The sequence below is a fragment of the Entelurus aequoreus genome, linkage group LG10, assembly GCF_033978785.1.
Source record: "Entelurus aequoreus isolate RoL-2023_Sb linkage group LG10, RoL_Eaeq_v1.1, whole genome shotgun sequence".
Taxonomy (NCBI): Eukaryota; Metazoa; Chordata; class Actinopteri; order Syngnathiformes; family Syngnathidae; genus Entelurus; species Entelurus aequoreus.
In genome coordinates, this window is record NC_084740.1 from 24,212,325 (window position 1) to 24,234,073 (window position 21,749).

Below are 21,749 nucleotides of genomic sequence, written 5' to 3' on the forward strand. Positions count from 1 at the left end.
CCATCTGAATAATTCCATCATGTAAATGTGTGACTTGGACACAACAAACTACTCAATGACTCACACTGGACTCCAAGAAAATTGTGGTGCTAAATAAAAGTGACACACGAGCTTGCGTATCTCCCTAACCTCCGTCTGCTCCCTTGAAGCCTGGCGTGCCTCGATGATGCAGATGGTTGTGCTCTCTGCTTTAATGACTGACGTTAATACCATGCTGAAAGATGTGTTTACTTTCTTTATAGGGCGCAGAGGCAGGAGGCCCATCAATGGGGGGGTAGCGTACGGAGGAAATGGTGTGTAATTTTGCCACCTGACACTTGTGCATCCACCATTAGATGAGCCCAGCCGTCTCTGCAGGTAATGGTGGACACTTTACAAGTGTGTAAACAAGATAAATCGCTTTCATCGCCCCGGTGACTGTTCCTGTGTGACATAACCGAGTGGAAATGAATGACACAATGTTCTTTTGACATCCCTGAAAAATGAAACAACTCTTAAGGGAAGATGAGAGACAATTTCAGGTTTTCAATAATACAAACAACATCAATGTCGGATGCTCGGTCTTTATTGTTTCTCTTTTTCAGTTTTAAACACAAATAGAAAATTGCACGCTTGCTTTATTTGTCATAAAATTGCAGGTAAAACCACATTATTATTTAAAAAAAAAAAAAAAAACTGTTTAAGATTGAATGCAATGTTGTACTTTAAAAAGATGCCCAAAGTGTTTAAAAATGTAACAGTATGTTTATTATTGTGCTGCGTCATACTGAGAGAAAAATTAGGTGTAGTCTCGCTGGAACCACAACCACAACAATAAACATACTGTTAAAACGACCATCACTCGAAATGGAGCAGTCGTGGCTTTGCAAAGGGAGCTTTCTGATTTCAATATGGACAAAAATAGGATATCAGTCATTCCTGTCAGACACTTTGACACGGCGGCACCATTAACATTTTTTTTTGCCTTTCAAAAACAGTAGATTTTATAACATCTTTAAAGGATCTTCTTTTGTTAATATGAGTAGCACTCCACACAAGGGTACAGTTCTAGACCAGCACAGATTAAGGCTGCAAAGCGGTGGAAACCCTTCAGTAAATAGTAAGTTTGTGTGGAAATCTTTGTTAAATATTAAAAGTCAGTTTATATGGCTGCAGCTATCCATTATTTTTGTAATAAAGTAATCCATTTAAAGTTTTTCCGATTAATCGAGTAATCAGATAAAACACACTTTATAGCCTCAATGCGTATTTTGGGGAAACTAGTTTAAATAAACTGCTTGCAACAACCTTCATTATTTTTTCTAATAAATTCACACATGAACATTAAAACACACTTTTAACATGTTTTAACATTATAAAAACTCTGTTCGCCACCACACATGGCACCCACACCGCTCTCATGTGTGCTCTGTTGCACTGCCGCTTATTTAGTTCCCGGCACTCCACACGTTCCGGATTTATTTATTAGTTACACTCATTAAAGCGATTAATCAAGTAACAGAATATAAATTGAAGCTTTTTTGTAATTGATTAATTGTTACATTTCTACCCGTTTCTAAATGTTTTAAATTTGTGTTGAAACAATACCAGAGCTAGTTTACGTTTGGAACAAAGATTATTTTAATATACATTTAAATGCTATCTGTAATTGACTTTATTTAATTGTTCTTCCTGTTCCCTTCCATTCGACACCTTGCAGTGAACATTATCTGTCAATCATGCCTAGCTCTGCCCACTACCTCAGGTACCGCACCACTCTGGTTGGTACCCAAAATGAGGTCTAAATCATTTGGCAGCCTTAAGACGTTTTAACTGTAGAAACTGTACTGCTTGGCGTATAGGTGGCTTACTAGCACATTGCGATGTTCATAAACTCTTTTCATACATTTGTCTTTGTACACTGCTCTCAAAAATGCTACCATAGACTTGAGCATGCTGCTCTGTAAGACTGGCACAAAACCACCACGTGACATGACAGCAAAAGGAGCCAAGCACAGCTAACACCAGGTGATAGTCAGCACCGGGGTTTGACTGCATTGTGTTCCCGGTGGTCTTTTTACTCAAAGACTAGACTTTCTCCTGTTCAAAGCGAACCAGAGTTCTTTTAAAAACTCCATGGGCTTTCGAGTCCAGCGGTGGCTCACAGGCCCCAGTACGGAGCCAGACTCCTGCGGTCCCTCTCGTAAACATCCGGTACGACCCCATAGGGCGTCTGCACCATCTTCACAGAGTTCCTGCCGAACAGCTTCCTCTCGTACTCGATGAGCTGGCGCCAGAAGCCGCCGTTGGGCCTGATGACGGGCCGGCGGGCTTTGACCCAGGCGTAGGCATCGGCCAGAGACACGCGGTGGTACTTCATGAGGTAGGCGAGGCACAGCGAGGCAGAGCGGCTGACACCCGCCGCGCAGTGCACCAGCACGGCGCCGCGCTTGCGGCCCACGCTGTGGATCTTGTCAGCCACGCTGTCGAAGTACAAGGAGATGGGCGAGTGCGGCATGTCGGCCAGCGGCACCTTCACGTACTCCATGTGCGGCCAGTTGAAGTTGGGCAGCTCGATGGTGGCGTTGACCACGCACGTGATGCCTTTGGACAGCAGCAGGCTGCGGTTGGACGCCACGTTGCCCCTGCTCAGGAACAGGTTGGGGGTGATCTGAGCGATGCCCCCCAGGAGGCTCCCGTTGTCCGACAGCAGCCTGGGCACCGCCCCTGGCACCACAGAGCTGCGATGGTGGTGATGGTGGAAGAAGCTTTGGCTGCGGGAACCCATGGAGGAGGTTGTCAAGTGGTTCAAGGAAGTTTGAAAAGATTGGAATTCCTCAAGAGGCGAGAATCATAGTCCAGCAGGCGCTTCTGGAACGCAACACAATCTCAGTTTAATATTCGGTAGGTGAGTAAAATTAGTGATCATTGCAAAAGACTCCAAACTCATTTTCAAACTGTAAAGCCACGCTATCTTCATGCATCATACGGATGCAATGCTGCGAGGATGCGCCCATTTGCACCCAAATGTACGTCCCACCCCTTCCCCGACACGTGAGGCGAGCATCTCCTCTCACGTTCACACACATCTCCCTCCTAAAGTCCTGTTGTATGAGGTTTCATTTTGTGTTGGTACGCATTAGCTCGTGCGCCATGGTAATGCAGTTTGCATAACTGTATGAATCCAGGTTCATTTAAGAAATCACCGCGTGTTCTCGTCCCGTGTTTTCCCACGTCACCATGTGTGTGACGGGAATGTCTTCTTGACACTGCGCTGCCACAGCCCGCGGCGTTGCTTCATACACCGCTGCACTCGCCGCCGTGCGTCATCCACACACCTTCTGCGGACCTTCTTTTTTTATTTTTACCCACCTCCCTTCTGATCTTCGGCAACAGCTTGGTTTAAATAAGAAGACATGGGTCACCTGCTTCTATGTAGGAGAAACAGCATCTGCAGACTCAAGACCACATACTCAAATATTCATCAGCACCCCAAAATAGAGCAAATATTCATTCCTTGACTCATCACAGTCAGACACACACACGCTAACGTCATTTTTAATGGCTTATGCCGCTATAAAGGAGGTTTTAGAGAAGTGGTTGCCAAAGTCGCAGCTTGTTATTTTTTTGTTGGCCCACGGCATATTTCATTTTGATTCAGTTGATTTATAGAATTTTTTTTTTAATCCTGTGTTAAAGTATTGACCTTAATTGAATACAATTGCAAATTAAACCATTAAAAAGAACAAAAACATAGCAGTCCAACCAACACCTACAACTATAATAGCCTTTTATCGAAAAATAACAAATATCACTTAACTCAGGAATTTAAATATCGCTTAATAGTGCATTGGCCCAACGTTTGCAATTAACGACTATTTTGATGGCCGACTCATCGACTATCTTAACGATTAGCAGAGGTGGGACCAAGTCATTGCTTTGCAAGTCACAAGTAAGTCTCAAGTCTTTGCCCTCAAGTCTCGAGTCAAGTCCCGAGTCAAGACAGGCAAGTCCCGAGTCAAGTCCAAAGTCAAGACTGGAAAGTCTCAAGTCAAGTCCCAAGTCCTGCATTTTGAGTTTCGAGTCCTTTCAAGTCCTTTTAACCACAGACTAATATATTATATATATTAATATATTAATTATATATATTAATATATTTACACAGATTGTGTATGCTTTTAAAACGCTGTATTTATTTATTAAAACAAGTGCATTTGAAATTGCAGGAAAAATAGTGCTGACATTGCACTTCATAATAGCACTATTAACCAGTCATTTTAAACATTTAACTCATTCCTTTACAGAATAAACACATTTGAAAAAACAAGTGCAACTGTACTTATTTGTACAAAAGTGCTAACATTGTATTTCCATGGCATATTGCATTGTAACTAGTTCCACAGCAGTTTCTATCCTGTTCTTACCTTATCTCATTGATCTCATCTCATACTGTATGTGTGTTTATGTGTGCGTACACATAAAAAACATAACAAATACATGAACAAAACAATGAACAGAGTTGTACTTTTTAGATGTCAGGGCCCTATGCAATATGTACACATATTCTTAATATAGTATGCATTTTAACTGACCTTTATTTGACTATGTTTGTCTTTTTGTAGGTGGCTAAAATATGCGGTGCTGCTGACCGCCGTCTAACGTTACGTTACTGTGTGTGATACATTGACTAACGTAACGTTATGTATAGGTACCTCATGCAACCCTGCTTAAAAAAAATCACTTGACAAAAAGTATGAATAAGGTAGCGAACTGCAGTGGACGCAACATATTGCCGTGTTTGCAATAACGTTATAACCATAGACATCTAGTAGACGCAGCATTGGTTGCTGTGACGCGATCAATTTGGCCGCCATCTTGAAGTGGTGATGAGGAGCTGGCGAGCAGCCTAAACTGACAGTTGACAGGTAGAAAACAAAGATGGTGTTCAGCGTTTTCCTGCTCAAATGAGCGGACTGTTGAAAATAGGAATCGGGGGATTACTTTTCACAAGTAAGATTTAAAATTAACGTACTATTGGTTGTATTTTATGAAAATAATATTACCACAGAGTTGAGAAGGAGCAAAGATCTTCAATATTTGTATGTGAAAATCACAAAAAAATCTTCTGGGGGAGGATGACACCCCTACAGAGGTTTGGTTTACAAACTTTCAGCCCCACCTAAAACAAAATTCACCAGCCGCCACTGATTATGATGTGTTCTCATTTTAGGCAAAATGTAAGACAATACTTTCTTAACAGTATAATTGTAACCAGGAATAAGTCTTCAAGTAACAATATTCAAATACTCACTAACATTGTTGGGTAAAACAGCATTTGTTTTTATTCTGAATCCAGTGAAACAGATTGGTGGTTTTAGCTGATATAAAGACTTTCAGGTGTTTATATATGTTTATGTTTAAGTATTTGGCAGACAATTTTATCCAAAGCGACATACATAAAAAATACATATAAAACAATCACTGTAAACATTATCATTTAAGGGAAGAATGTAATACAAAATATCAATACAAAGTGTCAAGACAGAATAAACTCTGCTGCTGCAGCAACAGAGGTACAGTCTATAGGTCCTAAGATATATATCTAATGTATTCATACATTGTTTATGTAGGATATACGCATGTATATATAACCTAATCATATTGTTTCTTCAATTTAAAAATAGCTGACCGTTTTTTTCCCCCTTTACTGGGCTTATATTCCCAGTTTTGATCTCGGACGTCTGGTCACTTATAGCGTATAATAATATTATACTACTGTTAAGCAAACTATGAATAATAAAACACGCCAAAACATATGTCCGTTATCATAGCTACACGTATGACAAAAACGCGCGTGAAAATCAGTGGTATTCAGTGACGTAAGATGAATTAAATGCGCTGACAGTTCATTGCTCCTGCCAAATGAATTTCACTGAGTGGAGCGGATCACCACTCCAAGATGGCGGCCCCGCATCTCGTCTGCGCCAGTAGCGTTCGATGCTGCGTCTACTTATAAGATGTCTATGGTTATAACGTTAGCAGTGAGTTTGCAGCCTCACTGATTTAACTACACAGCATATAAAAGTCACGTTACTTAGCCAATAAACGTTATCTTACATTCAAAACTTACCCAAATTTGTGCACCTTCAAATGTCGAACGAAGTTGGAAGTTGTTGCGTCTCCGTCTGTAATATTCGAACTGCGTGATTTGCATACGGCAATTCGTTTTTTGTTGACCAAGTCGTAGTTTTTATACCCGAACGAAACCAACTTTGGCATCATTGTTTCTCACTGCCGCATTGTTTGACAACTTCTCTTCATTGGTTCTCCTGCAATTTGATTGGATGAATGCTGTGTGATGAAAACAACGTAGATCGAATTTGATTGGCTATTGTACTGACAGCACACCAGCTGACAGGAACAACACGCTGATAGACACAGACGAAGAAAATGAAAAATACGGAGCGCTCCCAAATAACTTTTTAAGCTTTGGATTTTGGGGAAAGTAGCAAGTCATGTCAAGTCAAAAGGCTCAAGTCCAAGTTAAGTCACAAGTCATTGATGTTAAAGTCCAAGTCGAGTTGCAAGTCTCTTTACATTTTGTCAAGTCGAGTCTAAAGTCATCAAATTCATGACTCGAGTCTGACTCGAGTGCAAGTCATGTGACTCGAGTCCACACCTCTGACGATTAGTAGACTAGCGTTCACATATTCATTGGCTCTAATTTAGCTATCAACTTTTAAATTAAGCTTGAGATATTTTTAAGCATGTGCTTACTAACAACAAAGATGATTCAATTGTTCATAAATATGAACATATACTATAACTATGCTGCTCATTAGTTTGTCACAAAATTTGTATTAGGTATCAAACCTATCAAAACAACAAAACTAACTTATTTACATTTTGTGATGTGTTTGAAAAGCTGCACACTGATATATAGTATTATTAATTAACTCCTGGTATTTTTAGCATTCTAATAGACTCAATGCATATAATTCTATCATTGATTAATTCTTGCATTTTAGCTATATAATAGATTGCATGTTTAATCTTATGATACCGGCGCATTGGTGACTAATGTTAGGTGTGTTTGTGTGTGTGTGTGTGTGTGTGTGTGTGTGTGTGTGTGTGTTTGTGTGTGTGTGCGTGTGCGTGCACACACGTGCATTCAATTGACTTTGTTATTGTGCCCTTGTTCATGGCATTGCAAATAGACACTGCTTTTAAAAAGTACTATAATTGGTTTAGACAAAGTTTAACTGGCAGACTTTGACTAAAATTGTAGTTAAATCTATTTTTCACACAACTTCGTCTCACACTAGCTAGCAAGCTACAAGCTAACAATCTTAAAGGGGAACTGCACTTTTTTTGGAATTTTGCCTATCGTTTACAATCCTTATAAGAGACAAAAAGACAAAAGTTTTTTTATTGCATTCTAACTTGTAAAAATGGGCTCGTTCTAAGTAGCTAGCAATGCAGCTAATGGGAGCAATCAATTCTACCTCTAAATCACTTTAAAAATGCATTCAAAAACCGTCACCAATACTTGATTTATGTTCTGTAACCTGTATAATAATGAAACTGTAGCGACATTGTTATTGTAAGAGAGAACACTGAGGAACTATTTTTCTAACGTAGTAACACATCGGCGTGCTTCGGTATTAGCCGTAAAAGCTAACTACGGCGAGAGATAAGCTAGCTTCTACGACAAACGCGTTTGAGTTTGTAATGCACAACACAATGCGATAGGACACCAATCTGTACTGACTAAAAAACATGAACAATCATATTACAGTATCTGTAAAGTATTAGCCCACACTTCATGTTTTGTTTGTACAATTTTTCACACAACTTCGTCAATTTAAGTGGACCCCGACTTAAACAAGTTCAAAAACGTATTCGGGTGTTACCATTTAGTGGTCAATTGTACGGAATATGTACTTCACTGTGCAATCTACTAATAAAAGTCTCAATCAATCAAAAAAAAAAACACAGCTAGCCAGACATATGCTGTCTGTCATGATACACGCATGATGTGCTGCGTGTATCATGATTAATATAAAGTCTGACTCACTGGATGGGCAGTTGTCTCTTTGGTCCAGCTGGCCAGGGACGTTTTTTCTGGTTTATTTTGGGGTAAGCACGCGAGATAGCTTGTCTCCAAATTCTACATTTGCAGCTTCGAGTCGCTTTCACCTCACACGTCACTCTATAGGCTTCCGTCTGCTACAACGTTTCACCCTCTTCTTTGTGCTGGCTTCTAGAAGCAGTAGTTCATCCTCTGTTCATTCAAGTTAAAAAAGATAAGGTTGTGAATCCTCATTTGTGCAAAAATAGTCATCTTTGTTGTTTGTTACCAAGTCTGCCATAATTACGACACACACACGACTTTGTATCAGTAAGTAGGAACACACATTTGTTGCTAGAAGTCGGACGTGTGCTGCTATGGAAATGGAAATAAATGTGCCGAGGAATTAGTTTCGGCAATGATTACAATGACCAAAATACGGTAAATATTGTACATATTACATATCGTTATGAACGTGTCTGTTAATACATTATATATATACTGGCAATGTGTATATAAAACGTTGATGGAGGGTTTCTAACATGTTTTAGAGGTCTTTAAAGGCAGGGTGACTGCCATTAGCCGCATCTTCCAAGCATTTTTGTTATCATCTTTAAAATCCTAATAAAAAATGACTTGTGTGTTCTTGTCTCTCATGATTGTGAACGAGAGGCAAAATTCCCAAAAATGTGCAGTTCCCCTTTAACGAGTTGAGACCGCAACCTCCAGATGTCTGACATTCTTCCGCTTTTAATGCTCCCGTAACACAGATGCAGTCATAAAAACAAGATATGTTTTGCAAAATGAGCAAGGTATTCATATCTTTAACAAGAATAGGAGGACATATTCCCACACTTTACATGTTGCCATCTGCAATTAAATGGCGCCCACCGGAAAAACATGAGTGATGACGTCACTATGTCGACAAATGTTATTGTCGACAATGTCGACGAGTCGTTGCATCTCTAATTGGCCCACATATTTAAAAAAAAATCAAAATGCAGTTAATGAATCCTCTGTTTTTGTACAAAATGTATGAGGAATTATCATTAGAGGTTAAACTCCCTGAGAACTAATGCCCGGATATACTTGACCAGAGTATTATTGCTGAGGTCAAAGGTCATGTTTTGTTAATAAATTCTGGTCAGTAATTATTAGATTATCTTTTAATTTTGTCAACTGAATTCATTTGAATGCATGTTAAGTTAAAGTAAAAAATAATGTTCACCCTCTCAGTATGTGTGGCATCCTACTTTAAGTTTGTAGTTACAGTATACTTACAGTATATGCTCTTTGTCCACAGTGGTTGTAGTTATTACACTTTTTTGTGGACAACTTTATTAAAAACGTGAGTCCTACAGATTTTACTCAAGATGCGCAAGGTTAAATATACAGGGAAATTACCTCAATCAGCAACCTAGCGCCATGTTAGCCATGTTGAATGCAGTAGATCTGGGGTGTCAAACAGCGTAACTGAGTAATGTTTGAATATAAATGTATACGGAGTCATTGGTATAGTGTACAATATGATGGATAATTTACTTCAAGTAGATAATTTTGTATTTATTTAAACTTTTGTATACATTTTGTTGAGTGTATGATAATATATTTGTCCATAATTCGATATTAAAGTTGTAGCTAAGATAGGCTCCAGCGCCCCCCGCGACCCCGAAGGGAATAAGCGGTAGAAAATGGATGGATGGATGGATGGAAGTTGAAAAGATATGCAACTGCATGCAGTACATGCACTTTTTTCTGTCAAAATGGAAAGAATGAATACATTTAGTTCTAAAAGATGAACCACTTTATTAATGCCCTGAGCCTTAAGTCTGACCCATGTGTTCTAGATAGATAAAAAGGACACCTAAATATACAGAACAGGAAAATGTTGCACTGTTTTGACGCCATAATGCTGGTTCTCAAAATATGAATAATATTGAAGGGAGCAGTGTAGGCCTCTCCGGTCCTTAGGGTTCTGGAAATTCTGGAAACAATTTAGTTGAACTCTTTTGTTTTTATCCCTGCTCTAGGACCTATAATAACCTGTCAGGTTAGGCCTTATCGTATTATTTAAAGATAATAACAGGTATCATACACTACCGTTCAAAAGTTTGGGGTCACATTGAAATGTCCTTATTTTTGAAGGAAAAGCACTGAACTTTTCAATGAAGATAACTTTAAACTAGTCTTAACTTTAAAGAAATACACTATACATTGCTAATGTGGTAAATGACTATTCTAGCTGCAAATGTCTGGTTTTTGGTGCAATATCTACATAGGTGTATAGAGGCCCATTTCCAGCAACTATCACTCCAGTGTTCTAATGGTACAATGTGTTTGCTCATTGGCTCAGAAGACTAATTGATGATTAGAAAACCCTTGTGCAATCATGTTCACACATCTGCAAACAGTTTAGCTCGTTACAGAAGCTACAAGACTGACCTTCCTTTGAGCATATTGAGTTTCTGGAGCATCACATTTGTGGGGTCAATTAAACGCTCAAAATGGCCAGAAAAATAGAACTTTCATCTGAAACTCGACAGTCTATTCTTGTTCTTAGAAATGAAGGCTAGGGATGATACTCGAAACCGGTTTTCCCGGTTGTTTGATAAGAAAAGAACCGAGTCCTCGGACTCTAATCCCTTTTTGAGAACCGGTACCCGTTATCGAGACCACTATAGTAAAGGAAAAGAGTTGATTCTTTATTCGAATCCCGTCCCGACCAGAAATGCTCCGTGGGACATCACAATAAATGACGTCACATAGCTCAGTCATTAGGCGCAGATAGCGAAAGCAGGAAAACAATGGACGGGAAAAAGCGCTCCAAGGTGTAATAAAGTTCAAAACAAAAGCTATAATCCATCGAATAACTTTACTGAGAGATTTTAGCAGGGTAAAACACATGACGAACACTTTTACGACCAACCGGAAACATAGCAACGCACCTCCTTTACGGCAGCTGTCGCAACGTTCTTAAAACAACCGCAGCACATACATATATATACAACATATCTCCCTTTTTTAACTTTTGTTTTTCTTTCCTTGTAAACAAAACAAAATCACACTGTAGATGTGTTGTCTGTCTAATTATAAATAATGCAGACGAGGCGTGTTGGCTGAGTTCTTGACGTTTACTTTCACAGCGTGGCAACATGCAACACTTTTCGGGGCTACCGCGCATGCTTGTAACTCCCGTTGCATGCTGGGTAGTGTAGTTGTTATATTCTCTAGCTCATAACATTTTTCCCCCATAAAGAAATAATGTTAACTCAATAAAGTGTATTTCTTTTTTTAGCTTTAACTTTTCATTTATTAGCATTGTAACCACATTTGCAAAGAACTTTTCTCTTCATAGAATGTTCTTTCAATAAAGAAATAAAGTGCAAAAATGTCAAAGCATCATAACAAACAGTTATGTCAAATAGCAGCAGAAGTGCACTTTTTGGAGAGCTGTATTATTTTCAGTTTTGTGCCCAAGGGACTGATTTTATTTAACACTATATTATTATTTATACACCTATAGTGATCACAGAGACAGGTTGTTTTTGTGTTACTGTATATATTTGTTTCTCTGAAAAATCCCACTTAATATACTTTGGGTAACAACAGTCAATATTTATTTATTTTATTTTATTTTTTTAGGTGGGTAGCAGTCAATATTTATTTATTTATTAGATTTTATTTTTTTATTATATAATAAAAGTGAGCTTTTGTTAAACCAAATATTGTGTGTTTTTTTCCATATACAACAACCTATCTGGACTCGATAAGAGAATCGATAAGGAATCGGTTCGATAAGAGGATTCAATAATAGGCTCGAACTCGATAATTCCTTATCAAACATCATCCCTAATGAAGGCTATTCCACAAAATTGTTTGGGTGACCCCAAACTTTTGAACGGTAGTGTATATTTTGCGCCGCCCTTTTGCGGCAGCTATAAAAAACAACATGGGGCTTGTCACCTTCCTGCAGTTTCCACGTATTTTCTAATTATATATTTAACACATAGGCTCATTGAGAAAGAGCCTATTGCTTAATTAAGAGGAGACTGCAAACATCACATTATTAGGCATGAGCCTGTTGCTGTGGCAACCAACAGAGCACACTAATATGGCCGCCATATCAACAGGCACATGAAGAAGAAGACCAGGGAAGCAAATAAACGGTGCACCAGCAGCAGGCCGCACATGGTTATTTATACACACGCTGGAGGAGGAGGGGGTTGAATGCGGGGGTTATACTAATCTTCAGTGCTGGAGAAAAGGATGCTGTCACTCAAAAGAATCAAACAGGGAAGATGATGTGCACCATCCTGATTTATTTGGCGCAACATCATCCATCTTTCGTTCTGTCAACAGGTGACCCAGCACCATGCCATAACATACTCAGCTGGTACACTCAGATGTTCCATCGTGGCTGACACAAACGAGGAAACCCAAGCCAACGGCTGGAAAAACGAGAGTCACACTTCTTTAAAAAAAAAAAAAAAAAAAAAAAAAAAGGTGGGAGCAGCTTGTCCACTGCATACACACTGACCATAAACTGTGTGTTGAGGAATCCAAATAGTAGAATAGCCCTGGGAATGTCGGATAAGAATAACCAGAATGGCACGCACATAACTAGAACAGTTAGAAACGCAGACATCCACCAAGGCCAAACTGTTACCAGCAGTACTAGTTATCATTCTGGGGCAGGTTGAACACTTACATTTTCATTAAATTAATAATCGCCCTTTTTGTGTTTGTTTAGCTGTACGTAGCTGCTTAATGGTTCATGGATGATGGTGTAAGATGACAGGACTGTTTTTGACCATTTTTGGTTCCTGGGGAGGTGAAACGATTACTTTAGGAGTCAAAGTGCAAAACAAGTACAAAAAAATTATAAAAATATATTTAATACAATTTAATTTTTTATTTTGAAAGTTTGACTTTACGGCCAACGGGAATATGTTACACCAATGTTTTCAGAGTGTTGTCGAGCGGACCAGAAGCTGTACTGGTCAGGCATTTCCTGGAGAGGATATTCTTTTTATGGAAATTACAGTACAGGAATTGGAGGGCATCAGGAAACAAGGGCGAAAAAAGGCGGTTATTCGGGAAAAAATGTGATGGTTGACATGTGTGCGCCATGTTTGTCCGAATTTTTAGCAAGCTACTTCCTGGTCAGTGAAGGATGACATTAGGTGACAGGACCGTCCTATTTTTACTTTGACAACAAGTTGTATGTATATGTGTGTGTGTATATATATATATAAATATATATATATAAAAATGTGTGTGTATGTTTACGTGTATATAAATGTGTGTCTGTGTGTGTATGTATTTGTGTTAATGTATGTATGTATATATATATATATATATATATATATATATATATATATATATATATATATATATATATATTCCCCTAGAGGGGGGGGGGGGGTTACCCACATATGCGGTCCTCTCCAAGGTTTCTCATAGTCATTCACATTGACGTCCCACTGGGGTGAGTTTTCCTTGCCCGTATGTGGGCTCTGTACCGAGGATGTCGTTGTGGCTTGTACAGCCCTTTGAGACACTTGTGATTTAGGGCTATATAAATAAACATTGATTGATTGATTGATTGATTGATTGATGTATATATATATATATATATATATATATATATATATATATATATATATATATATATATATATATATATATATATATATATATATATATATATATATATATATATATACATGCATACATTTACATACACATATAAATACATATACACACACAACAGTAATTGTATTTAACATAGAATAGAATAGATCTTTATTGTCATCGTACATTGTACAACAAAATTGAAAGCAAACCCATTTAGTGCAAATTTATAAATGAAACATAAAAAACATAAAAAGATAAAAATTATTAAATAAAAAACATTAAATACCAAGCACACAGCTCACATGCACAGTCATTGTTTGTTATGCCTTGATTGTGTTCATTGACACTATTGCTCTCTGGTAGAAAGTGTTCTTGAACCTGTTTGTCCAGCATTTTATCGTCCTGTATCTCCTGCCCGAGGGCAGGAGGGCAGTTCAAAATGTTTATTTCCGGGGTGAGATGGGTCCCTCAGTTCATCAACATACTTATAGTTTAACAGGAGAAACAATATGGAACCATGTGTTAATCACAAAGATTATTATCAAGACTTAGGCCAGGCTGATTACAAAATAAATACTTATCAAATACACTGCTAAAGAAGGGCCTCATAAAAATGATGATAAATTAATTTACATACATATATGCAGTGCTAAAATAAATACATTCTAACTAAATTATTAAATAATAATATTCATCCATCTTCTTCCGCTTATCCGTATATTTTTTCTAAATAAATAGTCAACAAAATGTAAGTGCAAATGAAAATACAGCTTCATACTTTAGTCATAATTTTTGCGCAAAATTTTTTTTCTCTATGACTTTCGCTCCAGACTTATTCTGTTTGTTTGACATAGTCATTACTCATTACTGTCACAAGTGGTGGAAAAGTTTGTTAAAACTGTGTACTGCTGCAGCCCATACAGACCACAGCTGAGAAACAGGTTTTTGGAGGGCCTCTGGGGGCGCTCGCGTCTTAACAATGGGCCTTGGCCCTATGGTTAAGAAACACTGAAATGAGATATGGAATGTAATTGTACCATTCTACTGTCACTTAAATTGCAAAAACAGACCTTACATTCCTCCATCTGCATTTGTATCCAGATTTGCACCAAAATTTAACATATTCTTCCTCGGGACATGTTTCTTTGATTTGATTATGCATAATTTTGCCAACTGATAAATCAAAAGTAATTATTGCAATGTGAGCGGTGTTTTTATATGAGGTTGTTGCAACTTTATGAATTTATCAGACACACGCGGGGCCGATTCTTTACCAGGAGCAGCTGGTACCCCATGCTGGAGTGAAAGCCAGGAGGAGTGTTTGGTGCCAACTACCAAAACATAAACGCTATTCTTACTTCCTCCTTGTCAACAGGTCAGCAATGTAATGTTTGTCAGATGCAGCTCAGTAATGCTGACAGAAAAATAATGCCAAAAATAGAAGACATTTTTTTGGACTTCTATGAAGCATTTCCACGCTCAGTTAAAGCACACCCAAGATCAATAAAACGCTTTTACAGCACCTACCAGCTCAAACATTTTTTTTACTATGAACACAAATTGCGTATGAACATTTATTGTTGTAATTCGTTTTGCCATGTAATAACTTGCATTGCAAGACTTTTCGGCACCTGTGGACACCCTGAAAACCATAATGTCTGAACACTGATTAACTATACATTTATACAATAATGTCAGAGAATGCAACCGTTTGTATCCTGCATGCACTGTTAATTAAAACGGCACTGTCAAGCTTTTTGAAAAGAAAATACAGTTAAGTGTCGGAGGCAGGTTAGAAAAGTCAACTCACCTCTCGGGAAAGACTGTGAAGAAGACGATGACTATGGAGGATTTTGAACGCAACGCCCGTATTAGTGCACCGTGCTCGGGTGCGCGTCTTTGCACATTTGGCGTCAAAGTCAGTCCGCTCAAATCACGCTGAGGGGCCGGCCAAGGGGGAGGGGCAGTCCACGCAATGTACACGACACACCAGCATGACGACAAAGTCCACGCAAAAACGAGAGGCAACTGCTGCTGCGTCCTCCGCCTTGCTCAGCCCCCACTCCATGGTCAATGTAAAGGGCAGAAGAGCGACATGCAGAGGCGACACGCAGTATTACCTTCTTTTTTTTTAAATCCTGCAAGTTCTGACGTTTGTATTTGCTCTTGTAGGTACATGCCACAACATTAAGTACACCGCCACTTTCTAACAATCAATCAATCAATCAATGTTTATTTATATAGCCCTAAATCACAAGTGGCTCAAAGGGCTACACATAAGGGCAAGGAAAAACTCACCCCAGTGGGACGTCGATGTAAATGACTATGAGAAACCTTGGAGAGGACCGCATATGTGGGTAACCCCCCCCCCCCCCCCCCCTCTACGGGAGACCGAAAGCAATGGATGTCGACTGGGTCGGACATAATATTGTGAAAGTCCAGTCCATACTGGATCCAACATATCAGCGAAAGTCCAGCCCATAGTGGATCCAACATAATAGTGAGAGTCCAGTCCATAGTGGGGCCAGCAGGAAACCATCCCGAGCGGAGACGGGTCAGCAGCGCAGAGATGTCCCCAACCAATGCACAGGCTAGCGGTCCCCACCGGGTCCCGACTCTGGACAGCCAGCACTTCATCCATGGCCACCGGACCTGTGTAACTCCACCCTCCACAAGGGAGAGGGGGGCAGAGGAGAAAAGAAAAGAAACGGCAGATCAACTGGTCTAAAAGGGGGTCTATTTAAAAGCTAGAGTATACAAATGAGTTTTAAGATGGGACTTAAATGCTTCTACTGAGGTAGCATCTCTAACTGTTACCGGGAGGGCATTCCAGAGTACTGGAGCCCGAATAAAAAACGCTCTATAGCCCGCAGACTTTTTTTGGGCTCTGGGAATCACTAATAAGCCGGAGTTCTTTGAACACAGATTTCTTGCCGGGACATATGGTACAATACAATCGGCAAGATAGGCTCGAGCTATACCGTGTAATATTTTATACGTAAGTAGTAAAACCTTAAAGTCACATCTTAAGTGCACAGGAAGCCAGTGCAGGTGAGCCAGTATAGGTATATGTATATATATATATATGTATATAGGCGTAATATGATCAAACTTTCTCGTTCTTGTCAAAAGTCCAGCAGCCGCATTTTGTACCAACTGTAATCTTTTAATGCTAGACATAGGGAGACCCGAAAATAATACGTTATACTAATCGAGACGAGACGTAACGAACGCATGAATAATTATCTCAGCGTCGCTAGTGGACAAAATGGAATGAATTTTAGCGATATTACGGAGATGAAAGAAGGCCGTTTTAGTAACACTCTTAATGTGTGACTCAAACGAGAGAGTTGGGTCGAAGATAATACCCAAATTCTTTACAGAGTCGCCTTGTGTAATTGTTTGGTTGTCAAATGTTAAGGTGATATTATTAAATAAATGTCGGTGTCTAGCAGGACCGATAATCAGCATTTCCGTTTTCTTAGCAAGACTAATTACTTATACAATTACCCTCAACAATGTCTCTGTACGGTACTTTAGCATGTCACTCACAGTCAGGAATCCTCTGGAACATTTCTGTGTGGATGTTTGCACGGTGGTTTATCCTTAATCGTACACATGTGTTTCGTATCATTTTCTAGACTAAGGGAACATTTGTGCCAAGTGTTCCAAGATACAGCAAGGGATGTCACAAAAGGATGGAGATAGAATGGGGTCTGGGTGGTCAGTTTTGCATGGCTGCAGGCTCAGCCGGCTGAAATGTCAGATGAGTCAGAGAGGCTCAAACATTCCCAGTGATGGGGAGCACCTGCAGACACATTGTCCAACCACTGACATTGATTAACCTTGTGTGTGTGTGTGTGTGTGTGTGTGTGTGTGTGTGTGTGTGTGTGTGTGTGTGTGTGTGTGTGTGTGTGTGTGTGTGTGTGTGTGTGTGTGTGCGTGAGTGCGTGAGTGTGTGTGCGTGACAAGATAAGTGACTGTGATGCCACCGCCGAATCCGTCGCACATCCTTCATATATATTGACAATAGTGTGTCGATGCTATTTGTGGATATGTTTTCTTGTCTGTTCACATGATTGTGAAGTGAAGTGAAGTGAATTACATTTATATAGCGCTTTTTCTCAAGTGACTCAAAGCGCTTTACATTGTGAAACCCAATATCTAAGTTACATTTAAACCAGTGTGGGTGGCACTGGGAGCAGGTGGGTAAAGTGTCTTGCCTAAGGACACAACGGCAGTGACTAGGATGGCGGAAGCAGGGATTGAACCTGCAACCCTCAAGTTGCTGGCACGGCCGCTCTACCAACCGAGCTATACCGTCCTCCCTACGGACACATTAGGTGAGCCAAATGGGTTCCAATACAAGCGCTGTATCAAAAATAATGCCTAATATTTCAATTAGTATAGTATATTCAATGAATGTACATTTAATATTTCATGGCTGAGCCAAACTGAGCGTCAATCAAACACAAATATAATTTTGTTGGTTGCTTAGTTAATGTGTAGGAAGAAATACAAAACCCAAAATCAGTGATGTTGGCACGTCGTGTAAATCGTAAATTAAAAACAGAATACAAGGATTTGCAAATCATTTTCAACCTATATTCAATTGAAAACACTGCAAAGACAAGATAGTTAACGTTCGAACTGGTAAACTTTATTTTTGCAAATATTAGCTCATTTGTAATTTGATGCCTGCAACATGTTTCAAAAAAGCTGGCACAAGTGGCAAAAAAGACTGAGAAAGTTGAGGAATGCTCATCAAACACTTATTTGGAACATCCCACAGGTGAACAGGCTAATTGGGAACATGTGGGTGCGATGATTGGGTATAAAAGCAGCTTCCATGAAATGCTCAGTCATTCACAAAGAAGGATGGGACGAGGGTCACAACTTTGTGAACAAATGCGTGAGCAAATTGTCGAACAGTTTAAGAACAACATTTGTCAATGAGCTATTGCAAGGAATTTAGGGATTTCACCATCTACGGTCCGTAATATCAAAAGGTTCAGGGAATCTGGAGAAATCACTGCACGTAAGCGGCAAGGCCGAAAACCAACAGTGAATGCCCGTGACCTTTGATCCCTCTGGGGTACTGCATCAAAAACCGACATCAGTGTGTAAAGAATATCACCACATGGGCTCAGGAACACTTAAGAAAACCACTGTCAGTAACTACAGTTTGTCGCGACATCTGTAAGTGCAAGTTAAAACTCTACTATGCAAAGCCAAAGCCATTTATTAACAACACCCAGAAACACCGCCGGCTTCGCTGGGCCCGAGCTCATCTAAGATGGACTGATGCAAAGTGGAAAAGTGTTCTGTGGTCTGACGAGTCCACATTTCAAATTGTTTTTGGAAACTGTGGAGGTCGTGTCCTCCGGTACAAAGAGGAAAAGAGCCATCCAGAATGTTCTAGGCGCAAAGTCCAAAAGCCAGCATCTGTGATGGTATGGGGGTGTATTAGTGCCCAAGGCATGGGTAATTTACACATCTGTGAAGGCACCATTAATGCTGAAAGGTACACACAGGTTTTGGAGCAACATATGTTGTGCTGCCATTAAATTCTAAGTTAATGATTATTTGTTTCTCAGTTCAAACATTAAATATCTTGTCTTTGCAGTGCATTCAATTGAATATAAATTGAAAAGGATTTGCAAATCATTGTATTCTGTTATTATTTACGATTCACACAACGGCCAACTTCACTGGTTTTGGGTTTTGTAGATCAGAAAATGTATAACAAAAAAAAATCCAATAAATGTGTACATAAATACATACATACACACACACATATATATATATATACTGTACATATATATAGTATATACATATTTACATATATATATATATATATATATATATATACAATATATATATATATATATATATATTCACATGTGTATATATGTACATATATACAGATAAATACATCTATCGTATATCTATATATATATACATACATACATACACATGTATATGTATGTATATTCACGTGTATATATGTACATATATACAGATATATACATCTATCATATATGTATATATATACATACATACATACATACACATGTGTGTGTGTATATATATATATATATATATATATATATATATATATATATGCTTTGAACCCTGCGGCTTATACACCGATTTGGCCATCAGTTGGCGCTCTTGCACCTTTCTGTGTAAATATCTCATTTCACATGAGGCTTGTAGTCCAGTTTGGCGCATGTGAAATGTTTTCTTTTTCTTTTAAGATTTAGTTGGTGCGCCTTATATTCTTATGCGCGCTATAGACTGGAATTAAATTAATTTGTAATCCATTACAATTGTAGTACTTTATTTTACAATTTTATTAAACAAATATAATGTCCAGTAAGTCGTTCCTCGCATCATCTGCTTTGAAATTTGCGGTTTCACTACATTGTTTTTTTAAAGCATATTCTACCGTAATTTCCGGACTATAAGCCGCACCTGACTATAAGCCGCACCAGCTAAATTTAGGGGAAAATACAGATTGCTCCATATATAAGCCGCACCCGACTATAAGCCGCTGGGTTTTGATGTGTAATTACCGTAGTATATAGGGGTTCCTGCTACCACGGAGGGGATTGTCGGGACAGAGATGACTGTTTGGGAACGCAAAGCGTCCCATTTATTAACAATAAATCTTTCAATCATTCAATCAAACTTTCACATCTTTGACATGGCGAACAGCATTCGTGCAGAGTACAAATAATACAACGGTGCAAAGTAATGCAAAGTGCTCGCCTGTACGTTATCAAAATAACCAGCCTACCGGTATATGAAAATAGTCTTTAATCATTGTGTCATCGTCTTCCTCCTGCATACTAAAACCACCGAAATCCTCTTCGTCGGTGTCGGAGAAGAACAGGCCGTAAATAAGCCGCACCCTTGTATAAGCCGCAGGGACCAGAACGAGGGGAAAAAGTAGCGGCTTATAGTCCGGAAATTACGGTATGTCTTTTTGGCCTAAATTAAGAATTGTCAAGCATAAAAGTGGCTTGGTGGACTAAAAATATCAATACTACAGTCGTATTGGCCACTCGAGGAAACCAAACCAACCGGAGTGTACTGCTTAGTATTGTGGTCTCGGCAGCATCCAGTCGGAGTAGAAAGGTGATATGTCGATGTTATTTCATGTCAAGAGGGCTTTCATATGGTTAAAAACTGTATTTACAAGTTAGTTTGTGCTCTAGCTCTGAAAATATTTAATTCATAACTTGGTGGAAATGTATTTTCCTCAGTTAAGCCCTGAACCAATTAGCAGAGATAAACAAGGGGTTTACTGAATCCAATATTGAACTTCAAGGATATGGCATATTGGGCAATTTAGAATTGAGATTGAGGGACCTATTTTCAGTTTTGCGTCATGATGTGAATAGTACAATCCACCCCCAAATTCAAAATGCCTCTTCCCTTATTATTGTTTTACATCATTCTCTATGAACCAGGAAGTATCTTTCTAGTCAAACAAACACTTGTTTTTCTTTGAACAGTTTGTCTATGGTGGAGGTCTCTGTATAGTAATTATGCAACTCTATTAATAAACATATACCTGTAGAATTAAACACAAACAAATAGATTATACATTGGGAGTGTTTTTTGTTGACCGTGCATTTGTGGAGCTACTATGTCTCAAGTGTGTCGCCTGATTAAAGTTGCAGCTGATGACAGATGCGTTGTGCGAGCTTTTGCCGCGGCAACACGACGGTTTCCAAGGTGAGGGAAGGGGGGAGATGCTCACGCTTTTGTTTGTTAAAGGTTGTGAGCGAGGGGATGCACGTACACAGATGGGGGAGGAGACAGGGGGATTTAGCAGAGGAGCCTTCAGCTCCGGGGCGCCAATCTGGTTAGTCACGACTCCTCGACGCAGAAGATGAGCAACAGTCCGCGCGTGCGTGTACGTGTTCGCACAGTTGCCATGACGATCACCTGTGTCGATGGGTTCATCTCTGTTGCTAATTAACACCTTACAGGAGAAGATGTCAAAGTGGGGGGAATATCAATAGTGACCAAGTGAACAAGCGATTAGAAA

General features: G+C 39.2%; 1 protein-coding gene and 1 long non-coding RNA gene across 7 annotated transcripts in view; one reads left to right on the plus strand and one right to left on the minus strand.

Annotated features, from left to right (window-relative positions):
• Positions 1-21,749, plus strand: part of LOC133658395 (uncharacterized) — a 148,102-nt gene that overhangs the window by 2,944 nt on the left and 123,409 nt on the right. For all 6 annotated transcript variants that reach the window (XR_009827460.1, XR_009827458.1, XR_009827459.1 and 3 more), the window contains exon 2: positions 243-357. This is a non-coding gene — a long non-coding RNA (uncharacterized LOC133658395). The remainder of the gene's footprint in view (positions 1-242; positions 358-21,749) is intronic.
• dusp14 (dual specificity phosphatase 14) lies at positions 1,214-15,739 on the minus strand. The gene is made up of 2 exons (XM_062060391.1): positions 15,498-15,739; positions 1,214-2,850 (listed from the first exon to the last, which is right to left on the minus strand). The coding sequence occupies exon 2, from the start codon at positions 2,765-2,767 to the stop codon at positions 2,141-2,143; it is 627 nt and encodes a 208-aa protein (XP_061916375.1). The 5' UTR covers positions 2,768-2,850; positions 15,498-15,739; the 3' UTR covers positions 1,214-2,140.

Bases quoted from the DNA above. Each gene is read 5' to 3' on its own strand.
- dusp14 (XM_062060391.1), bottom strand. From the start codon at position 2,767: ATGGGTTCCCGCAGCCAAAGCTTCTTCCACCATCACCACCATCGCAGC.